Source organism: Dreissena polymorpha, chromosome 10 (genome assembly GCF_020536995.1).
Source record: "Dreissena polymorpha isolate Duluth1 chromosome 10, UMN_Dpol_1.0, whole genome shotgun sequence".
Classification (NCBI taxonomy): Eukaryota; Metazoa; Mollusca; class Bivalvia; order Myida; family Dreissenidae; genus Dreissena; species Dreissena polymorpha.
In genome coordinates, this window is record NC_068364.1 from 13,705,749 (window position 1) to 13,729,425 (window position 23,677).

The following is a 23,677-nucleotide window of genomic DNA, read 5'->3' on the forward strand; positions in this document are numbered from 1 at the left end:
CTATTGAAGCGCATCTGTGTATTTAAACTGGAAACTCCGTAACGACTGTCAGCTAGATTGAGCCGGTTAATAGGCCCCCTGACGATACCTTAATTACGTAACCTAGCAATAAATTGATGATTGAGACGACAGGCGTTCGCAAACTTTAAAATAATCGCCAGAATGGGTAATTGCAGTTACTGATAAAACACACAGGTCGGAAAATTTCGAGCGCCCCGGGGACTCTGATTTCGAAATTCAAGCGCCCCGGCAAGGGGCGCTTAAATGGCCTGGGGAAAACCCTGCTATTGATTTTCAGGTCACTAGGTCAAAGGTCAAGGTCACAGTGACTCGAAATAGTAAAATGGTTTCCGGATGATAACTCAAGAATGCTTACACCTAGGATCATGAAACTTCATAGGTACATTTATCATGACTGGCAGATGACCCCTATTAATTTTCAGGTCACTAGGTCAAAGGTCAAGGTCACAGTGACTCAAAACGGTAAAATGGTTTCCTGATAATTCAATAATTATTAGGCCTTGGATCATGAAACTTCATAGGTACACTGATCATGACTGGCATATGACCCCTATTGATTTTCAGGTCACTAGGTCAAAGGTCAAGGTCACAGTGACAAAAACATATTCACACAATGGCTGCCATTACAACTGACAGCCCATATTGGGGTCATGCATGTTTTACAAACAGCCCTTGTTAATACTTGACATGAATCAAGGGATCTCTCTCTCTCTCTCTCTCTCTCTCTCTCTCCTCTCTCTCTCCCTCCCTCCCTCCCTCCCTCCCTCCCTCCCTCCCTCCCTCCCTCTCTCCCTCCCTCCCTCCCTCCCTCTCTCCCTCTCTCCCTCTCTCTCTCTCTCTCTCTCTCTCTCCTCTCTCTCCTCTCTCTCTCATCTCTCTCTCTCTCTCTTCTCTCTCTCTCTCTCTCTCTCTCTCTCTCTCTCTCTTTCTCTCTCTCTCTCTCTCTCTCTCTCTCTCTCTGTGGTCACACATTTGAAGTTCTTCACGTTCCATTGTACCATAATATTATGGATATGCAATTGTATTTATTGTTTTCGCCTGATTTACCAACAAGTGGGGAGTAATTAGTCCCCTACCAGTTTCACCAGATAAACGGTTGAATTACCCTCAGTCTATCATGTCTGTTTGTCTATCTCATTCATTCTGTCTATCTCTCCTGCAATTAAGCAAAAGTATGTAAGATAATTGGATAAAACTTACTACACTTATAAGAGGCAATGTGAGGATTAGACATGACCATTTTTTGGCCATAATTCAATGGTCAAGTTACAAGTACTAAAAATAGAACAAAACTTAAAATTGTAATTACTGAACATTTCCATTAGACAGGATCATAAAAATGCGTGTACAAATTGCTATGTGTGAGCCTTTTGTTGTCTTTCTGTCAATCCCTTCCTCTGTTTAGCCATCTGTCTATCAGGATTATGCTTGATCCTTCATTTCTGCACCTTTAAAAGTTTGTAAATTTAATAGAAATACACAAAGTAATGCAAATTCATGAAAGGTACATATGAAATAAATATACTACTCAAAATTTGCTAAGGATCACTTTTTAGCTCAACTATTTTTTGAAAAAAATTATGAGCTATTGTCATCACCTTGGCGTCGGCCTCCGGTTAAGTTTTGTGTTTAGGTCCTCTTTTCTCATAAAGAATCAAAGCTATAGCATTCAAACTTGGTACACTTACTTACTATCATGAGGGGACTGGGCAGGCAAAGTAAGATAACTCTGGCGTGCATTTTGACAGAATTATGTGCCCTTTTTATACTTAAAAAATTGAAAATTTTGTTAAATTATGTGCCCTTTTTATACTTAAAAAATTGAAAATTGTGTTAAGTTTTGTGTTTAGGTCCATTTTATTCCTAAAGTATCAAAGCTATTGCTTTCATACTTGCAATACTTACTAACTATTATAAGGGGACTGTGCAGGCAAAGTTATGTAACTCTGACTGGCATTTTGACATAATTTTGTGCCCTTTTTATACTTAGAAAATTGAAAATTTGATTAAGTTTTGTGTTTATAGGTCCATTTTATTTTTTAAGTATCAAAGCTTTTGCTTTCATACTTGCAACACTTACCAACTATCATAAGGGGACTGTGCAGGCAAAGTTATATAACTCTGACTGGCATTTTGACAGAGTTATGTGCCCTTTTTATACTTAGAAAATTGAAAATTTGGTTAAGTTTTGTGCTTTGGTTCACTTTACTCCTAAAGTATCATAGATATTGCTTCCATACTTGGGACACTCACAAACTGTCATAAGGGGACAGTACAGGACAAGTTGCATAACTCTGGTTGTCATTTTGATAGAATTATGGCCCTTTTTTGACTTAGTAACTTTGAATATATGGTTAAATTTTGTGTTAAGATCCACTTTACTTCTAAAGTATCAAGGCTATTGCTTTCAAACTTCAAATACTTTCATGCTATCATGAGGGTACTGTACCTGGCAAGTTGAATTTTACCTTGACCTTTGAATGACCTTGACTCTCAAGGTCAAACTATTAAATTTTGCTAAAATTGCCATAACTTCTTTATTTATGATTAGATTTGATTGATACTTTGACAAAACAACTCTTACCTGACATACCACAATAGACTCCACCAAAACCATCCCCCAGGCCCCCCCCCCCCCCCCTCAGAATCCCCCCCCCCCCATTAATTTTTTTATTTTTTTTAAAGATCATCTAATAAATGACCACTCCCTCCCACCACGAACCAACCCCCCCCCCCCCCCCGCCATTTTTTCTTTTAAACATGGTTAAAAAACACAAATATTCATTTTTATTATTTTATTTTTGAAATACCGCCCCAACCATCCCATCCAAGAACCCCCCCTGCAAATTTTTTTTTTGCATTTTTGGAAGATAATGTAATAAATGACCACACCCCCACACCATACACCCCTCTCCACCCCACCCCTCCCTCCTTTGTGATTGAAGTGTTGAGATAGGTCTCTTCACCTTTAAAAAGAAAAATAGATGAGCGGTCTGCACCCGCAAGGCGGTGCTCTTGTTATAGTATGTGTTATTTGAAGTTCACCCCTAGGTTCAGCCAGCGACACGCATCAATTATAAATCAATACATAAAAATAACATCAACAACACACATTCTAATATCAAAACTGCAAAATAACAATTTAAAATGAATGTTTTCCACATTTGAAGACAATGTGAAAATAAAAGTGATCCTTAGCAAATTTTGAGTAGTATATGAAACTTGGTATCATGCACATCAAAACCAATATGAATATACTAATTTATTCACAACTGTTATAATCAGAGGCCAAACAGATGGCGAATGTAAAAAACAACAACAAATATATGCTTTTCTTAATTATTATGGGATTTTGTGATGATAAATCACTAGTGAACAGATAACAGGTAATTTGAACGTTATGCAAATTGTTTAATTGGTAGGTTTTTTCATTTTACTTGTAGGAGACACCTGTGTTGTATGGAGTACTGTCAAAGCTGTTAAAATGATTATCTTTGCTTCAAAACGTCATCGATTTCCTGATTTTATTTTGACCTGCCGAGATCCCTAGTTCAATTTCAACTCTGAATGTGTTTACATCAGTTTGCATGTCACTGGTTCTAGTGGAAGTGGTTCTCCCAGGAAAATGGACTGTCTTAAATTTAATAAGTGTAATTGATAATGTCAACATGTTGATTTTTTGTTGGTTGCAGGTTAGAAAGTATTCCTAATTTTTTTATGCCCCTGGTGAGGTGGCATATAGCAGTTGAACTGTCCGTCAGTCCGTCTGTCTGTCAGTCTGTGCGTCTGTCGGAAAACTTTAACATTGCCCATAACTTTTGCAATATTGAAGATAGCAACTTGATATTTGGCATGCATGTGTATCTCATGGAGCTGCACATTTTGAGTGGTGAAAGGTCAAAGTCATTCTTGAAGGTCAAAGTTTAAATATATGGCTTCAAAGCGGCGCAGTAGGGGGCATTGTTTTTCTGACAAACACATCTCTTGTTTTATAATGTTATGTACTTCTTCAGAACACAATAAATTAACTGTAAATCAATGTTGTAACAGAAATGTTTTTTGTTCATAGGCTGCAGACAGATGTGATGTAAACCAGATCACTACTTGCTGAGTATCTATAGAACTGTAGCAGGGCAGTACATGTCTCCAGCTAGATTACACCTACTACAGCCAGGAGATTACACAACACACAGGATAGGTTAAACTACAGTAGTGATTAGTTAAACAACAACAGTGATTGGTTGCACTTCTGCAGGGCACAAACCTGAATGAAATCCAGATATTAGACAGGTACAATATATTATTGTGAAATACATCAATAAACCTTAATTAGCGTAATTATACTTGTGAGAATTTTAAGCCTAAATAAGGAAATTTTACCAAAGAAAAATAGTGAAAATGAAATATTGAAAGTGAAATGTTATATTTTTAAAAGCTGAATAAAGCTAGTAAACAGACAGTACACTCTACGCGTTTTCCCCAATTTCCCTCCATACGCCGCGTGCAGTAACGCCGCGGAGATTAAGGAAATTTCGCGATACGCGGCGTTTGCATGATTTTGGACACCGCGTTGAACGATCGGCAAAATTGATAAGCCGACGCGGCGGCCCTCGGCGTTGGCAACGCGGCGAAACTCCGTGTTTAACGAGATTATGATCAATTTAACTTTGTTTGACTTCCTGATTTCACATAAAATTACATTTATTACAAGTATATATATATATTTATTTATATGTATATATAATATCCCATTAAATAACAACCAAGATAGATCGATCCCCACGTGGTTGTAGAAGTAGTTGTATAGAAAACTCGTTGATTTATGACAAACAAATCGTCGTCTTTAAACTCATACTTACTAATTAATATAATCACAGTTTGCAACATTGTTTTTATTTTGATATTTTAATTCAAAGTTTTCATGTACGCAGGTGTTTTTTCTATACTGAACATGTAAACAAATGACCGAGGACCCTATTAAAAGTCTCAGAAATATGTGTGAATTGACAGTTTGACGTTATCAAAGGAAAGCCGCTTCCTGTCTGAACGCATAACTTACTCTAGTAAACACGTTCAACAATGCATAAAAAGGAATGGTTTTAATTGTCGAAACAAAGTCAATTCTCTGCTCACTAATGCATTTATTTTATCTTTGTAGGTAGGTTATTCCATTGATTGTTAAAAAAAGGTGGTAACTATTGAGTTGATGTTGCATTAAATATTCACAGTTGTATTCTAGTTGCGTCGACATTCAAAACAATGTTTACCAGTAATTATGGACCAAATCGGCAGAGTGACATTCACACATGTTAATCCATTTTGTTTAAACAACACATAACGCCAAACACTTTATCCAGTTCCGTCCAGATGTTCTCTTTAATCAGTATACAATACAATAACTGTTTCAATAATTACTATACTAAAATACCGTAACGATAAAGATATTTTAATTGAAATTAATTTGGAGGAAATATAAAATTATTCGCGATATAATTGTGTTAAAAAATACCAAAGAAACTGTTAACCGAAATCAACAGAATTCAGTGTTCTCTGCACTACAAAGTTTGTATCAAAAAATCAATACACACACGCTTTACACGCTTTTCACGCATAAACCTTGAACTTGTACATTGCATCATATTTTCGCGCGCTTTTGTCGGGAAATATATGATGACTGTATATTGGAAGCATTTGTAAACGTCGTGTTAACATTAAAAATCGGAAGCGTGTTTCGGATTACAAACAATTATTCTCATTTGGAAATTAAATGGAACATTTATTCTGGTGTTATATGTGGTATGAATTAAATATTAATTGGTCAAAACGCTTTACCTGTCATATATTCATTCATATTATCGACGTACCTGTGAATAAAAACATATATGAATTGTTTATACAATTATCTCTATTTTTATAAGCCACAGTATTTAAACAATTTTTAATGACAATGTTTTTCTTTTTTTTGGCATGCCCAGTAGCACACTGCTAACGCGGTGTTGCGCGGCGGTCGCTGATAAGAACGGAAATTGTCTGCATTTACCGACTAGGCAAAAGTAATACACGCCGCGGGTATAGCGAACTCGGCGGAACGCCGCGTTTAACCTCCCTAACAAACTCCACGTTTACACTCGCTAGCAGGAAAAAAAACGCGGCGTTAGCGCGTTTTTTGAGGAAAACGCGTGGAGTGTACTGTAGAGTTATCAGCAGCCTGTAGAGCACCTAGCTGAGAGCTGTATCTACTATTAAACCCAAATAGGAAAATAAAGTAGTGAACCTAAGTGAGAGAAGTGAGTACTCTTAGAACCCGTATTGCCCTCTTGTTATCCCCCGCCAAGGGCAGAGGGATATAGAATTGGGCTTGTCTGTCCGTCAGTCCATTCTTCCATCTGTCACAAAACTTTTTACAGCTTTATCTCAGAAATTATTTGAGATATCAACATGAAACTTTTGGTAGGTGATACATTTTTCCCAGGTGGTCAGAAAAATATAATATTTTCATTTGTGGCTGCGAAACTCACTCTTGATCAGCAGTGGATAAAAATCCCTACTCTCCCAAAACCAAGACATTTTTAGCTCAACTATTATATATAAAATATATATAGTGGAGCTATCCTACTCACCCTCGCGTCGGCATCTGCGTAAGGGTTAGCGTCTGCGTTAGCGTTAGCGTGCAAATGTTAAAGTTTTCGTACTACCCCAAATATTTTCTTTGTCCCTTGACATATTGCTTTCATATTTATGCCCCCCTTCGAAGAAGAGGGGGTATATTGCTTTGCTCATATCGGTCGGTCGGTCTGTCGGTCCGTCCACCAGGTGGTTGTCAGACGATAACTCAAGAACGCTTGGGCCTAGGATCATGAAACTTCATAGGTACATTGATCATGACTCGCAGATGACCCCTATTGATTTTGAGGTCACTAGGTCAAAGGTCAAGGTCACGGTGACCCGAAATAGAAAAATGGTTTTTGAATGATAACTCAAGAACGCATACGCCTAGGATCATGAAACTTCATGGGAGATTGATCATGACTCGCAGATGACCCCTATTGATTTTGAGGTCACTAGGTCAAAGGTCAAGGTCACGGTGACCTGAAATAGTAAAATGGTTTCCGGATGATAACTCAAGAATGCATATGCCTAGGATCATGAAACTTCATGGGTAGATTGATCATGACTCGCAGATGACCCCTATTGATTTTGAGGTCACTAGGTCAAAGGTCAAGGTCACGGTGACCCGAAATAGTAAAATGTTTTTCGGATGATAACTCAAGAACGCATATGCCTAGGATCATGAAACTTCACAGGTAGATTGATCATGACTCGCAGATGACCCCTATTGATTTTGAGGTCACAAGGTCAAAGGTCAAGGTCACGGTGACCCGATATAGTAAAATGATTTTCGGATGATAACTCAAGAACGCTTTTGCCTAGGATCATGACACTTCAAAGGTACATTGATCATGACTCGCAGATGACCCCTATTGATTTTCAGGTCACTAGGTCAAAGGTCAAGGTCACAGTGACAAAAAACCTATTCACACAATGGCTGCCACTACAACGGACAGCCCATATGGGGGGCATGCATGTTTTACAAACTGCCCTTGTTTGCATACTTGTTTACCAACATCACCCCAACCTATAAACAAGAGCAGACAACTCTATCAAGCATTTTGTCATAATTATGGCCCCTTTTCCACTTAGAATATGCAGCAAATGTTAAAGTTTGCGTACTACCCCAACTATTTTCAATGTCCCTTGACATATTGCTTTCATCTTTTGCATACTTGTTTACCAACATTACCCCAACCTATAAACAAGAGCATCAACTCCAACAAGCATTTGTCATAATTATGGCCCCTTTAGCACTTAGAATATGCAGCAAATGTTAAAAGTTTGCATACTACCCCAACTATTTTCAATGTCCCTTGACATATTGCTTTCATATTTTGCATTCTTGTTAACCATCATGACCCCAACCTATAAACAAGAGCAGACAACTCTATCAAGCATTTTGTCATAATTATGGCCCCTTTTCCACTTAGAATATGCAGCAAATGTTAAAGTTTGCGTACTACCCCAACTATTTTCAATGTCCCTTGACATATTGCTTTCATCTTTTGCATACTTGTTTACCAACATTACCCCAACCTATAAACAAGAGCATCAACTCCATCAAGCATTTGTCATAATTATGGCCCCTTTAGCACTTAGAATATGCAGCAAATGTTAAAAGTTTGCGTACTACCCCAACTATTTTCAATGTCCCTTGACATATTGCTTTCATATTTTGCATTCTTGTTAACCATCATGACCCCAACCTATAAACAAGAGCAGACAACTCTATCAAGCATTTTGTCATAATTATGGCCCCTTTTCCACTTAGAATATGCAGCAAATGTTAAAGTTTGCGTACTACCCCAAATATTTTCTTTGTCCCTTGACATATGCTTTTATATGTTGCATACTTGTTTACCAACATCACTCCAACTTATAAACAAGAGCAGACAACTCTATCAAGCATTTTGTCATTATTATTGCCCCTTTTATACATAGAATATGCATATTATTGATAAATCTATGTTAAAGTTTGCGTACTACCCCAAATATTTCCTATATCCTTTGACATATTGCTTTTATATGTTGCATACTTTTTTACCAACATGACCCCAACCTATAAACAAGAGCAGACCACTGTATCAAGCATTTTGACATAATTATGGCCCCTTTTACACTTAGATAATTGAACATTTTGCTTAAATTGCCATAACTTCTTTATTTATGATCACATTTTATTATTACTTTGACAAAACAACACTTACCTGAATACCACAATGGATTCCACCCAAACAATACCCCACGCCCCTACCCAGAATGCCTCCCCCCCCCAACCTCCCCCCCCCCATTTTTTTTGTTTTAAACATCATCTTATAAATTACCACACCCAACATTATATCCCCCTCTCAGCCCCACCCCCCCTACCATCTCTTTACCCCCCCCCCCCAATTTTTTTTTATGTCCCCCACTATAGTAGTGGGGGACATATTGTTTTTGCCATGTCTGTTGGTCTGTTGGTTGGTTGGTCTGTTGGTTTGCGCCAACTTTAACATTTGCAATAACATTTGCAATATTAAAGATAGCAACTTGATATTTGGCATGCATATGTATCTCATGGAGCTGCACATTTTGAGTGGTGAAAGGTCAAGGTCATCCTTTAAGGTCAAAGGTCAAATATATGGGTAAAAATCGCTCATTTAATGTACACTTTTGCAATATTTCAATATTCAAGATAGCACCTTGATATTTGGCATGCATGTGTATCTCATGGAGCTGCACATTTTGAGTGGTGAAAGGTCAAGGTCATCCTTCAAGGTCAAATATATTGGTCAAAATTGCTCATGTAATGTCACTTCTGCAATATTAAAGCTAGCAATTTTATATTTGACATGCATGTGTATCTTATGGAGCTGCACATTTTGAGTGGTGAAGGGTCAAGGTCAAGGTCATCCTTCATGGTCAAACGTCATATACGGGGACATAGTGTTTCACAAACACATCTTGTTTTTTCCTTTTTTTATTTTTGAAAGATCGTCTTATAAATTATTGAATATGAACAATTTCCCCATGATGGCTTAAGTTATACTGTCAAGCACTTGAAAAGTCGAGCGCGCTGTCCTCTGACAGCTCTTGTTATTATGCTTCCCCCAAATATTTTTGGGGGGGAGCATATAGGCGCCGCTTCGTCTGTCCGTGTTTCCGTGTGTCCGTCTGTCCGTGCACAATTTTTGTCCGGGCTATTTTTCAGCAACTAATGACCGGAATTCAATGAAACTTTATGGGCAGCTTCACTACCAAGAGGAGATGTGCATGCTATGAGCGGGTTTTGGTCGGATTAATTTCACAGAGTTATGGCTCTTTGAAATTTTCCATTGTACATATAGTGCAATTCTTGTCCGGGCTATTTCTCAGCAACTAATGACCGGAATTCAATGAAACTATGGGAAGCTTCACTTCCAAGAGGAGATATGCATATTATCAGCCGGTTCTAGTCGGATAATCTTTCACAGAGTTATGGCCCTTTGAAATTTTCCATTAACTGTACATATAGTGCAATTCTTGTCCGGGCTATTTCTCAGCAACTAATGACCGGAATTCAATGAAACATTATGGGCAGCTTCACTACCAAGAGGAAATGTGCATATTATAAGCGGGTTCTGGTCGGATGATTTTTCACAGAGTTATGGCTCTTTGAAATTTTCCATTGTACATATAGTGCAATTCTTGTCTGGGCTATTTCTCAGCAACTAATGACCGGAATTCAATGAAACTTTATGGGAAGCTTCACTACCAAGAGGAGATATGCATATTATCAGCCGGTTCTAGTCGGATAATCTTTCACAGAGTTATGGCCCTTTGAAATTTTTCATTGTACATATAGTGCAATTCTTGTCTGAGCTATTTCTCAGCAACTTATTACGGGAATTCAATGAAACTTTATGGGAAGCTTCACTACCAACAGGAGATGTGCATAGTATCAGCCGGTTATGGTCGGATGATTTTTCACAGAGTTATGGCAGAGCTCCAGATAAGGGTCGTATTTTCGTAATTACGAATTATTTTCAAGTCCGTTACGTATTTATTTTAAAATCTTGTCGTACCATTAAGAATTACAAAATCAAGTTATGAATATTATTTTTAAATCGGTTCGTATCGATTTTTATTGAGTTCTTTTCGCGTATTAAAGATCTTTGCGGTGCTTATTTAGAATGGTTATCGGGTTTGTTTAACAAAGCGCATTTTTTCCAATAAAAGCGGCGTATATAGTCTATCTGTCAAAAAACATTGGCGGCGCCCAGAGAGCGTCCTAAAAAACTGCAAAGCGTCCAAAACACGCTTTTAACATATTGTACGCAAAGTGAGCCGAAGTTAAATGTTTAGAAAGACATTATAGAAAATATCTTATACGATGTTGTATGTTCAGTTGCCGACACAGTCGGAAAAGCTAAACACAAACGCGACACGACGGGTCCAAACTTAAACACACAAAAAACATTGAACGAGTGGAAGGGACAAGTCCCTTGGCTAATCGTTAAAAAGATTGAAGGGGAGACCCGTTTTAAATGTGAAATATGTAAAAATTCATCTAAGGCATGCAATCTAAACACAGTTTGGGCATATGAAGGTATTGGAAAAAAAACAAACTGTATAATACTGAAAAGACACTGTTGAACTCGTATAAATAAAGTTGCTAGTATGTTTATTTTGATTTTTTTTTGCATGAAAATAACCATTATTATTTATTTTTAGGTCATTCCGAAAAAATAAAAATTATTTTGCCAAAACTTGGTAGTAACGTTAAGAATAAAATTTCAGAGTTAAGAATTCTTTTTGAAAATCTGGTAGTAATTTAAGAATTTCACAAAACCTTATCTGGAGCTCTGGTTATGGCCCTTTTAAATTTTCTATAAACTGTACATATAGTGCAATTCTTGTCCGGGCTATTTCTCACCAACTACTGACTGGAATTCAATGAAGCTTTGTGGGAAGCTTAACTACCTTGAGGAGATGCGCATGTTATTTGTGGGTTATGGTTAGATGATTTATTTAGAGAGTAATGGCCCTTTGAAATTTTTAAGTTGCTAAACCATTTATTTTGTCCAAAGTTATGCGCCTCAAGACGTTTCCTTTTATCTGAATATAAAGTGCAATATTGTGACAAAGAAACCTTTGGGGAGCATCACCCGTCTCCGACGGTTTCTTGTTTTATTTGATGGTTTTTCCACAATTTATTTAGAACTTAAAAACAGTTTAACTGGAAATTGCTTCTGTGGAATAAGAATTTAATGACATAAAAATAATTATGTCATTTACCAGTGAAATAGTGGAAATAATGAAGTCATTTACCAGTGAAAGAGTGGAAATAATGAAGTCATTTACCAGTGAAAGAGTGAGAATAATGAAGTCATTTACCAGTGAAAGAGTGGAAATTATTAGTTATGTTAACTGTTATTGTTCACAGTTTTAAACATCTCTTGTTATTTTTCTATCAATATCAAGGTAGTTAATGTTCAAGTTAAAGTAGAAGGCTGACACATATAGGTTATCTTGACCATGTCTTTCCTCTAACATAGCTCATCATTGTTTAATTCCAGATCAGCTGAGTAACAGACCAGTAGGCTAGAGAGAGGCAGGCTACATGCAACCTGGTTCCATCACAACTAAAGTTACTTCAGTTGTTCCATTCAGCACGCAATTAAATATTAATAAATAAATGCCATCAAAATGGCACAGCAGAAACTGTGGTTTCAAGGTGATGTAGGATAAACCTGGAGTCCAGTCAAAAATAAAATACAATCTAAGGAAGTGGAGATAAATTTAAGTTACACTTCTAAATGTTGTGTGCACATCATTAGTATTGTTTGTGTTTTACTGTCAAGAATCTTCAAATAAGAATAGTATAAAGTGGATTAATGTGGATTTATTGGTATCTGTGAATAATCTGATGTTATGGTGGTGCTTGACAAATATAGTGTGTGCAATAGTGACCCCATATAATGGATTTCAAGTATATACACAGTGCAGGAATCCAGAAAATCCAGTTGTGACTCTGTTGCAAGGTGTCATCTTGCAGAGTTATACAGCCACAGACAACCATGGCAGGAAAACCAGGCACAGGTAAGACAGGGTTACCATGGAAATTGCCATTTACACTACGCGACCCATGATTTTTGCCTAAATCTCCGACATGCGGTGGTCATTATTTATTTTGGGTGACAAATCACCGCTATCTTGCGCGTTGCATCACGCTAGGTCAAGCATGATCACTGCGAATGCTATAAATAGAATTTCCGCGGTTTTTCACCATGTATGACCATGAACGCGGTGAAGTACGATTTTCCTACGTTACATGTATAATATTCACATTGATTATAGCAATATGGGATTATTAGCATAGGTAGCATATATAAGAGTGTCCATTTTAAAATTTTAACATGTATTTCACACCCATGTCCCTGACAGGTTTTTTCTGTCCTTTTAAATGCCGCGTATAAAACAAAACTGTGTTCGCACCTAGCTGTAGGATACCGCACCTGGAGGAGTGATAATTGCGTTTTTGATAATGCAATTTACAGTTTGAAGCCATTGAGAACTCATAACTGGTTGTAATGTAATAGTCAAATTTTCCCGAGTCTCTTGATTCCCCGATACATACGTTTCAACAGTCTCAATTGCATACATACAACTTCTTCCGTCTTTATCCATAACTTGATAATCCCGCATACGCATGATTTTTGGTTACAAATTCTAGCCACAAATACATAATGCCAATGAATTAAATAAATTTCTTTGTCCTGATAAAAAGCGCGCAGGGCTCAACATTAACGGTTGTCCTATTGCCCCTTGCAAGTAAAAGTTGGGTCCAGACAAGTTACATGTATTTTATAATCTAGTTGTCTGCCCAGAAAAGTGCAAAAAGAGCATTTAATTTATATACTTTAAATATGCCTCGGTCACACTGTCACAAATCAGAGCTACGAAAGAGCTACCACTAAATCGGCTTCGAATGACTATGAAATTGTCAAAATTCGTAGGCCGCTACGATTTCAGTACGGAGCACAACGATGTGAGTACGGATTTCGACGAATCTACCATCAAAATGTTGGAAAGCGAACAAGGAAATGGACAGACTGCAACTGATCGACGCGATTTAGTACGGAGCGCCACAAATCGGTACGATCAAAGTACGAATCCGCTACGGTCTGGTACGATTAAGTACGAAGCTACGCGAATCAGTACGATCTAACCCGCTACGGTCTAGTACGGGTAAGTACGAACTAGAATGGTCCGCTACGAAGGAGTGGGAATTGCGACTGGTACGGACACGTAGGAACGAACTACAATTGAACATCGCGCCCACAACCTCTTGTATTGTCATACACAAAATGCCTCCAATAGAAGAGAACATGCAAGCAGCAGCAACAGCGCGTAACAGAAATAATGGAATCAGCCATGTCTGGGGAAGAGTCTTTGTGGCAGAAGAGACATAAAGCATCGGAATCGCTGAGCGAAAATACCAAAAGCATTTTCCACAACTCTCCTGGCTCTAGAAGAGCGATAGTTTAAAATTCGCTCATCCTTCTCAAGGCCTCGTCGTGAGAATGGCTTCATGAGCAATGTCCTCATGGTAAATGCATATCATGTATGATGATATAGGATCCTATAGGTCTGTCGTCACCTGGAAGAGGTGTTGCTTCTGGCATGCCAATCAACCCCCTTTCGATTGCCAACTTGAGGTTGCTTTGATTCCAGATTTGTGCGTCGGAACATCCTCCTTGCGATCCAATATTTACCCATAAGATTTTGTAATCGTCCACCAGGGCCATCAGCACAACATAATGGTAACCTTTATAGTTTTAGCCACCGTTCTTGGGACATTGTATGGCTACATGCTTTCCATCTAGAGCTCGAATGGCGTGTGGAAATTGCCATTTAGCCGTGAACTGATCGGCTATGGCCTTCCACTCCTCAGGCTCAGTTGGAGTCTGGATAACACCCCCAGCGCATCAATGTACAGTAACTGCCCCCTGTGGCCAAGAACCTTAAGGTAATTGCCAACTTCAAATCTGGATTGATGGACTGTCTGAACCAGGTGTGTATCTTCGTGATCCTGGGACCAACGACCTGTAATAGCTCATGGAACATATCAGGCCCGATTCTGGTGAAGTTTCTAAATGCCAGCGGATCTTCAGCCATCAGTTCGGCCATCAAAGTATCGTATTGGGCGAGAGCGGGTCGTCTTAAAAGCCAGTCTCTTATCCACCACCTCCTTTTTCTTCTCTGATCTGATAAAGTATGTAATTGATGTAGAAATATAGATTATGCTTAGGAAAGTATGATTAATTTTGTATTTTATTATGTCGGCTATTAATTTAACAAGTATTACATCACGTAAAAATTAGAGCAAGATTCAAAAGGCATATGAGGCAGACACTTACCTGCAAATTAAAAAAAATGTTTTACTCGTAAGTTCAAATTCTAATATATTCTAAATACGTAACTTTTAGCACAAAGCTATACTAGTTATACAATATTTAATCCTCTATGTATTGGATCTCCAGAGGGAGGAAATTATTAAAACTTCATACATTTACTCTTTTATTAAATATTTCGGCCAAAGGCCTTCTTCAGTAAACGATTATTAAGACAACTTTACATAGCGTTTTCTTCTGTCGATCATAACGGTAATCATTATTACCTCTGCGCATATGATCAAACAGCTCGACTACGGCCTCTGCATTTTGTGCCATATCAATATCCAAGTGTAACAAATTTATTGCAAACGCAATTTGCTGGCGGTTCATGATTGTTAACTCAACAAATGCAAGCACGGTTGTTTTAATTTCAATAATGTATTTCATAATTTCAATGATGTATTTCAGTAGCAATTTATTGTAGTGGACTGTACATGTCCGAACTGTTTCGTGCTGAAATGAAGTACATCGTACAAGATCGTGCAAATTCCTGTATATCCGTAGTACAACGTACTAGAACCGTGGCTTTCAGTTGTATATCCGTGGAATAATTGTAGCTAATACGTAGCATAACCGTACCGCTCAGTAGTTCTTCGTATCAATCTGTAGAAGTCCTTGAAAATCTTTGGGCCTACGAAAAGGTACGGACGACGTTACAAACTAGTACGGATCAGTACGGTTTAGTACGGACTGCTACGGAAACACTATGGTCGATAAATTCGTAGCAATTTTTTGAACATGTTCAAAATTTGTCAAGAGTCGCTACGGACATCCAAAAACTACTACGACTGATCACGGATCAAGTACGGAGAGCCACGGTCCAGTAAGGATAGCTACAAACTGTGCCGAAAAGTATTCGTAGCTCGTTCGTAGCTCTGATTCGTGACAGTGTGACCGAGACATTAGACTTTAATTGCTGTAATCATTTTGTTAAATGTTCAAAAATAAAAAAGGTTTTGTGGTGTATCATTTTGATCTTTATCAAAAGATATGAGGTTTACAGTTGATGTGATATTTCATGTTTGGGCAAGTGGCTTTACGTTCAGGGCAAGTAGATTTTCTAAGTACATGCCCGGCAGGGCAAGTTGGTTTTTCGGTTAATGTTGAGCCCTGCAGCGTTTGACACTTAACGGAAGTCCGGGAGTCCGAGACTCCTTAAAATGAGACTTGGACTCCTTGGTTTTGCGTCAGGGGAGTCCTTTAAGATCATCTTTGAATTTATAAAAATCAGTTGATATCCTTATTTGTTTCACAATATCAGAATGTAAAAGAATCCGAAATTATTCATTTTGGTTCCCTGTCACTGTCCGTGCGTGTAGTAATAGGAAAACATGCAAACTATGAAACGATCGTGGCCGTTTTATCACTGATAGTTTTGTTGTAGTAAACTAGCTTCGCCAAACAGTTTCTCATTACTGTAAAAATCATCACAATACCCAAATTGTATTTTTATTATTTAATACGTACACATTGTACGTTGTATGGCCCAAAGGTACTGAAAATCGGACCGGCTGTGAATCATTTGAGCGTAAATGACCCGTGTCACTATCAATCGATGATTTCAGTGGTTTATTGCAGTTTATAGGCATTGTCATACCAACCACACTAATCGGTGCCTTCCGTGTACTCCTCCACGATAAAATCGTGGCGAGTTACTTATTGATGATGGCAACAGGGTCTGGGTGTAATCCTCGTGGAAATTGTGCTTTGCATGCAAAATACTGTCTAAACATGTTTTCATGGTGTAAAAACCCAATGATGAAATTAAAATAAAATTAGAATATTGCGTTTCCCAATTTCCACGTTCTTGGAAATATAATATAGAATATTATATAAAGCAATGAGAAATATAGGGTTGTTACACCCTTACGATGTGATTTATTTACTATGACACTAACAAAACAGACGGCTCCGAGAATGTTTTTTAACCCAAATGTCTAGGTTAAACGAGCAATCATAATGCATAAAAGAAAATAGAATATGTTGAAATCTTACAATAATTAAGTAAATTATTTACTTAAATATTACTGGAATGCGTTAAATATTTTGCAATGTGATTTAACAAATATTGAACACCAGTCACTTACAACTTCGGTCTGAAAACAAACATACAATACAAATGAAAAATTTCATGGATAGACATGTTTTATTAGCCGAAAATATGATATAAAAAGTGTCTTAATTGTTGGACTCCTTGAAATCTGTCCGGACTCCTAAATTTCAAAAGTTAGGAGTCCTTGGACTCCTTACTCAGATTAGTTAGTGTCCAACACTGCCCTGGCGCGTGAAAATTGGCGTGGGTGTATCTATTTGTAAATAAACATTTCATAGCGGGTAAAAAATTGATATCAATAAATTTACTTTCCATTAAAAGTTTCGTTGTGAATTTCAACTAAATTACCTGGGTATCTTGCGAAATACTTGGCATTGACATTTCCTCTTAATGAAATATAATTCAAACACACTGTATTGTAATCATTACGCTGTTTCAGTTCCTTCATTATTGAAACAATTATTGTATTGTATACTGACTGCACACAAGTGTCGTGTACAGTTCATATTCTTCTTCAACGACCAATAAACAACTTATTATCCCCACGCTTTTTGAAAAAAAGGTGGGGATATTGTGGTTATCTCCGCCGTCCGTCCGTCTGTCTGTCCGTCCGTCCTGGCCACTATCTCCTCCTACACTAAAAGCACTAGAACCTTGAAACTTACACACATGGTAGCTATGAGCATATGTGCGTCCCTGCACTATTTGGAATTTTGATCTGACCCCTGGGTCAAAAGTTATAGCGGTTGGGGTGGGGCCGCGTCAGAAATTATCACTCATTTTTATACGCCCGTCTATGACGGGACGTATACCCCGCGTCCGTCCGTCCGTCCGTCTGTTAATGTCGTACGCTACGTCAAATATCCTTTGACAGATTTTCTTCAAATTTTAACACAATCTTAATATTGATAAACCCTGATCCCCTTTCGTTTTTGACGGAATTCTGAATTGTCGTTCCAGAGTTATGGGACTTTGTTCGTCAAAATTTCGTGATTTCATTGAATGTCCTACTGTAGCTATATAAAAATGTTAAAGTTGTTATAACTTTGGTATGCTTGGACCTAGAGTCTTGAAACTTGACATGAAGGTTGGCCAGAACTAGTAAGTAACCACTGGACATTTCAAGGTCATTCATTTGAAGGTCAAGGTCACTGTGACCTTGAATGTAAAAATGTTAAAGTTGTTATAACTTTGGTATGCTTGGACCTAGAGTCTTGAAACTTGACATGAAGGTTGGCCAGAACTAGTAAGTAACCCCTGGACATTTCAAGGTCATTCATTTGAAGGTCAAGGTCACTGTGACCTTGAATGTAAAAATGTTAAAGTTCTTATTTCATGTTATAACTTTGGTATGCTTGTACCTAGAGTCTTCAAACTTGAAATAAAGATTGGCCAGTACTAGAAGATGACCACTGGTCATTTCAATGTCATTCATTTGAAGGTCAAGGTCACTGTGACCTTAAATGTTAAAATGTTAAAATTGTTATAACTTTGGTATGCTTGGACATAGAGTCTTCAAACTTGACATGAAGGTTTGCAAGCACACTTAGATGACCACTGGTCATTTCAAGGTCATTCATTCTAAGGTCAAGGTCACTGTGACCTTAAATGTTATTGTTGTTCATGTATCCTACCGTAGCTCAAATATCCCCCGATGGATTTTTTATACGCCCGTCTATGACGGGACGTATTATGGTATACCCCGCGTCCGTCTGTCCGTCCGTCCGTCCGTCCGTCCGTCCGTCCGTCCGTCCGTCCGTCTGTTAATGTCGTACGCTACGTCAAATATCCTTTGACAGATTTTCTTCAAATTTTAACACAATCTTAATATTGATAAACCCTGATCCCCTTTCGTTTTTGACGGAATTCTGAATTGTCGTTCCAGAGTTATGGGACTTTGTTCGTCAAAATTTCGTGATTTCATTGAATGTCCTACTGTAGCTCAAATATCCTTCGATGGATTTTTTTCAAATTTCAACACAATCTTAATATTGATAAACCCTGATCCCCTTTCGTTTTTGACGGAATTCTGAATTGTCGTTCCAGAGTTATGGGACTTTGTTCGTCAAAATTTCGTGATTTCCATGCTCATGTACTTATAAAATAAACCATGTATTCAAATACAAATAAACTGAAGTAAAAAAATGATTCAAAGGGTTATTTATTACCTTACTACTTCATTGGCGAACGACGGGCGTATCATGCGCTCATGGCGCAGCTTTTATTTTAGGTTATTTTACATTTACTTCTTTATTTCTACACCGATTCACTTCAAATTGATACTGGACCTCTCTTATGACAATACGGTCAATCTCAACCATGCATGGCCCCATTCCCAACCCTGGGGCGCCCCGCCCACATAGGCCACACCCACCAAAAAATTCCATTTACTATAATTTTTTCATTTCTACACGGATTCACTTCAAATTGATACTGAACTTCTCTTATGACATTAGGGTCAATCTCAACTATGCATGGCCCCATAACCAACCCTGGGGCGCCCCGCCCACATAGACCACACCCACCCAAAATTGCCTTTACTATAATTTCTTCATTTCTACACCGATTCACTTCAAATTGATACTGAACCTCTCTTATGACAAAACGGTCAATCTCAACTATGCATGGCCCCATTACCAACCCTGGGGCACACCTAGGTCAAACATTAGGCGTGGGGATACGCGTCGGCCTCTGCCGCGCCATTTCTAGTATTATATTTAGATTTCATGCAACATGTACAAGTCATTTTCTGGGAATCGTGAAAAGTGAAAGATAATTTTGTGAAAATAAACCAATATATGTTTGTATTTAAATTGGCAAACTTTTATATATTTATATATATTGTGTCGTCTGTATACGGTATGTTGGTTTGGTTCTCATTATGTTTAGCAATTCTTATGAAAATAAATATCGTTATTTTAAATTGTTTTAAGCAAGTCGGTTTCTGAGATCATATATGGGAATTAACTGTGTGAGCTACTTCAATATGTTTACTGAGCTACAGTACAGCCAAAGCGGCACAAACATAATCCGCGGCTATGCCACGGCCAGATTATTAGTACGCGGCGGCCGAATCGTGTGTTGACGCGGCGTATCGCCGTGGCACTCGGCATCGATCTGCGCAACGACGCCGAGTCTGTATTAACCTCGCGTACTTTCACGGAGTAAATCTGCCGCATACGTACGCGGCGGATCGAGTGAAAAGATATCCACCTACATGTACATACATGTATGTGTAGCGTAGAATTAATTACGCGCAACGGTTAATGTTTTGTTCGATTATCATTATAAAATTTGTAATCCGAAACACACTTCCAAATATTAATGCTAACGCGACATTTTGCAAATTCTAGTGTCAAATAAACAGTGCTAAAATATCCTTTGTTTCATAAAAAGCGCGCGAAAATTTTGCAAACATGTAGAACGTCGTTTGGAAAGTTTGGGTGTTTTTTGTGTTGTATAAATACATGAACATCACGTCAGGCGTAAATTGCGTGTTCAGTGGAAAAAAAACGCCCCGATTAGACATTATTTCATCATCTCTATAAATAGTAACAAATGCCAAAATGTATTTGATACTAAAGAAAATATCGAGAATGTTTGTGTATCGTAAATATTTACCAGCATTTGCTTCAAAACTGGAATACAGGGATTTCAATAGATTTTAAAAACCAGGAGTCAATGACCCCTGGACTGAAATTTTGAGGAGTCAAATTGAAAAATGCTGGGGTCAATTTCGAAGCGCGTTTATTGTGTTTTTGTTTGTATTATTCATGTTTTTTGATAAACATATGCTCTAAGAGTAACACAATATCTTAAAAAGTTATACTGCTTTATTAAATAACAATACCATGATACATAACACAACATTTTTTAATGGTACACAAAGATAATGACAAAACATAAATAATTTGTGCTAACAATATCCACATTAAGTTTTTCATTTCACAACTTTTATTATTTCTATCACTTTACTATGTTTATTTGTAAAAACAATAATTTATGCGCATTAAAATCTACTTCATCATAACACATTTAAGTCTTTTAACACATTTAAGTAATTTAAGATATATGATAGCACCTTTTCATCACATATTTATCGTCATTATATTATCATCATCCCTATGATAGCTTTTGTAACAAAACACAATCTAAATGCATGGAACATCTAGTATATCTATTACTGTTTATCCGAATACAATACGTGTCCGAAATATGTACACTTAAGAATGCCTTACCTGTAGTAGTTTAAATTTAATAATCCAAATTTTCATTCTTGTTTTCTGGTTTAACAAACCTTATCAAATGTTTGTTAAATCCAGTTAATGCTTTCTCCATTATTGAATCACCATTACTTGTAATTTGGATTGCATACTTTGAATTAAATGCGGGTTATAATTTAATTTACAATACGTCAGCGATTTACAATGGCGAAAGTCATGACGTAGAAATTTAATTCTACTCGGATAATTTATATATAATCGAAGTTATGTGTTTTCTAAATGTTTATGTGTAGTATTATGACTTGTTAGTATAAAAAAAATTAACTTCCAGTTTATATAAGATATATGGGTGTTACTCGTAATTATCGGTAGATAAACAAACTGACAAAACTCGCTGGACTGAAAAGTGGATCTACGTAATTAATAGACCTTTGATCAATTTTGTTTTTTTCTTTATATTTGCCGACTTTCTTTAACCTTGCCGTCTACAAAGTCTGCAAAAAAGTCTGCAATTATCGGATGGTCAATCAATTATCACGTTATCACGGCTGCTAATTACCCAGTTAGTGCGCACGCACTATTTAGACGGTGACATGTGTATTGGAAGAGATGAGATAAGATAAACAACGCCCGGGTATTCTCGCGATTATAGACAGAGTTTCAAATTCTGATACATTAATTTCAATGAGAAGCACAGCGGGATTTATTACCATGGAACTCGATATGTTAACTGACTGACGCACGTTTCTAATTTTCGATGCGTCAAATTGACGCACAGCAGAAAAAAGGGTTGCGTCAAAAACGAGTCTTTTTGAATTTGCTCGCGTCAAAACGCAGGATTCTGCGTCTATTGAAATCCCTGGAATATATGGGATTATCCGGTAATTAGTAGCGATATTAACTATATAATATGAACAAAATAAAATGTGTTTATATACGCATATTCAAACAATAGTTATAATAAGCTGATAATTAACAAAACAACAAATACGTCGTCACCGTCTTGATTATTGATGTGGCTTCAAACTGCTAATTTTCTCAGCTTAAATATAATAGCAAAATCAACATGCAATTAATTTATAAATCCACCATATGCTGGAGCCTTGACCACTTGTATGTGCGAAAACATAATTACGTGGCCTTGTTTATGTGTGAAATACATACACTACAGGCGGGAAACAAACTTAATTGGCCAGACACATTAACTATGCTTACATGTATATGCTAATACAATCCGCGCACAATAAATTTATTATGATTTTAATTATTATTATAATTGTTCTTTCAAAATTTGTTAACTACATGTAACTTATAATTTTTAAAAGATTTTTTATTTCATGATGCGCATCGACTCGGCATCATGTCGCGGATCGCGGCATGCCTCGGCGGACAGATGCGAAGTTTCGCGGTGAAATGTGACTTGCCGCCGCATACTGACGCCGCTTCAACGACTGACGCGGCATTGACTCGTTTCACCTTGCCGCCGCAGATCGCGAAATACGTTTGTTCCGCTTTGGCTGTACTGTATACAATCATTGTTTTGACAGACGACACGTGCTTATCTGAAGTTTGTTTCTGATACATGTAATACACAGGATATTGGATGTTAGGGGCCTTGATTGGATAATAAAACAAAGAAGCAGTTGGTGGTTTTCAGTAGAACTTTTGTACTGACCAACTTAACTATTAATAGTGCACGTGCTTATCTAACATATAGGGATCATAAACACGGGTCCTAGCCACTTGTACGAGCCATAATACACAGTCCCGATGGCTACTTTTAGTAGCACATCTGGTCAGAAAATTACAAGTTCCAGTAATAAAGCACAGAGATTATGATCTGAAAAATTGAAATGAAACAGAATGCGACCAAATCAATAGATTCACCGCCTAATTTAAAGTTTAACAAACTCTGTTTGAAACATTTAAAATACAGTGGAAACTGACCTAACGGCCACCTGAATTTACCGGTCACCTGCAGACAACGGTCAGTCTGGAATCCCCCCGACGAAAAACACTCTATATAACACCTGAATTTAACGGCCACCTGTCCATAACGGCCAACGGCCACTATATTCAACTCCGAAATTCATGTGTGAACTGAAATCAACGGTCAGGCGTCAGTCGTCTCGAGTCGCGAAAATTTAAAACACTGCACATCATTTGTCCGTCTATTTTGCGGTTAAAGCGTTTGATAGCGGTAATTGCCTTTGATATTATAAAAGCGGCCTGCTGCGAGTAAACAAATAATAAGGTGTTGAGATGGTTTGTTTTCCGGGGATAATTGTGGGGGTTTCTTCAACAGAATATATGTCACAGTTTTTGACACATTTAAAGCAATAATCGCTAAT

At 37.5% G+C, this 23,677-nt stretch overlaps 1 protein-coding gene across 2 annotated transcripts in view; it reads left to right on the forward strand.

Moving 5' to 3' along the window:
• Window positions 1–23,677, forward strand: part of LOC127847237 (mitogen-activated protein kinase kinase kinase 2-like) — a 107,186-nt gene that overhangs the window by 11,587 nt on the left and 71,922 nt on the right. For both annotated transcript variants that reach the window (XM_052378989.1, XM_052378990.1), the window contains exons 2-3: window positions 4,091–4,311; window positions 12,171–12,693. In XM_052378989.1, the coding sequence (XP_052234949.1) occupies window positions 12,672–12,693 (22 nt within the window). In that variant the 5' untranslated portion in view covers window positions 4,091–4,311; window positions 12,171–12,671. The remainder of the gene's footprint in view (window positions 1–4,090; window positions 4,312–12,170; window positions 12,694–23,677) is intronic.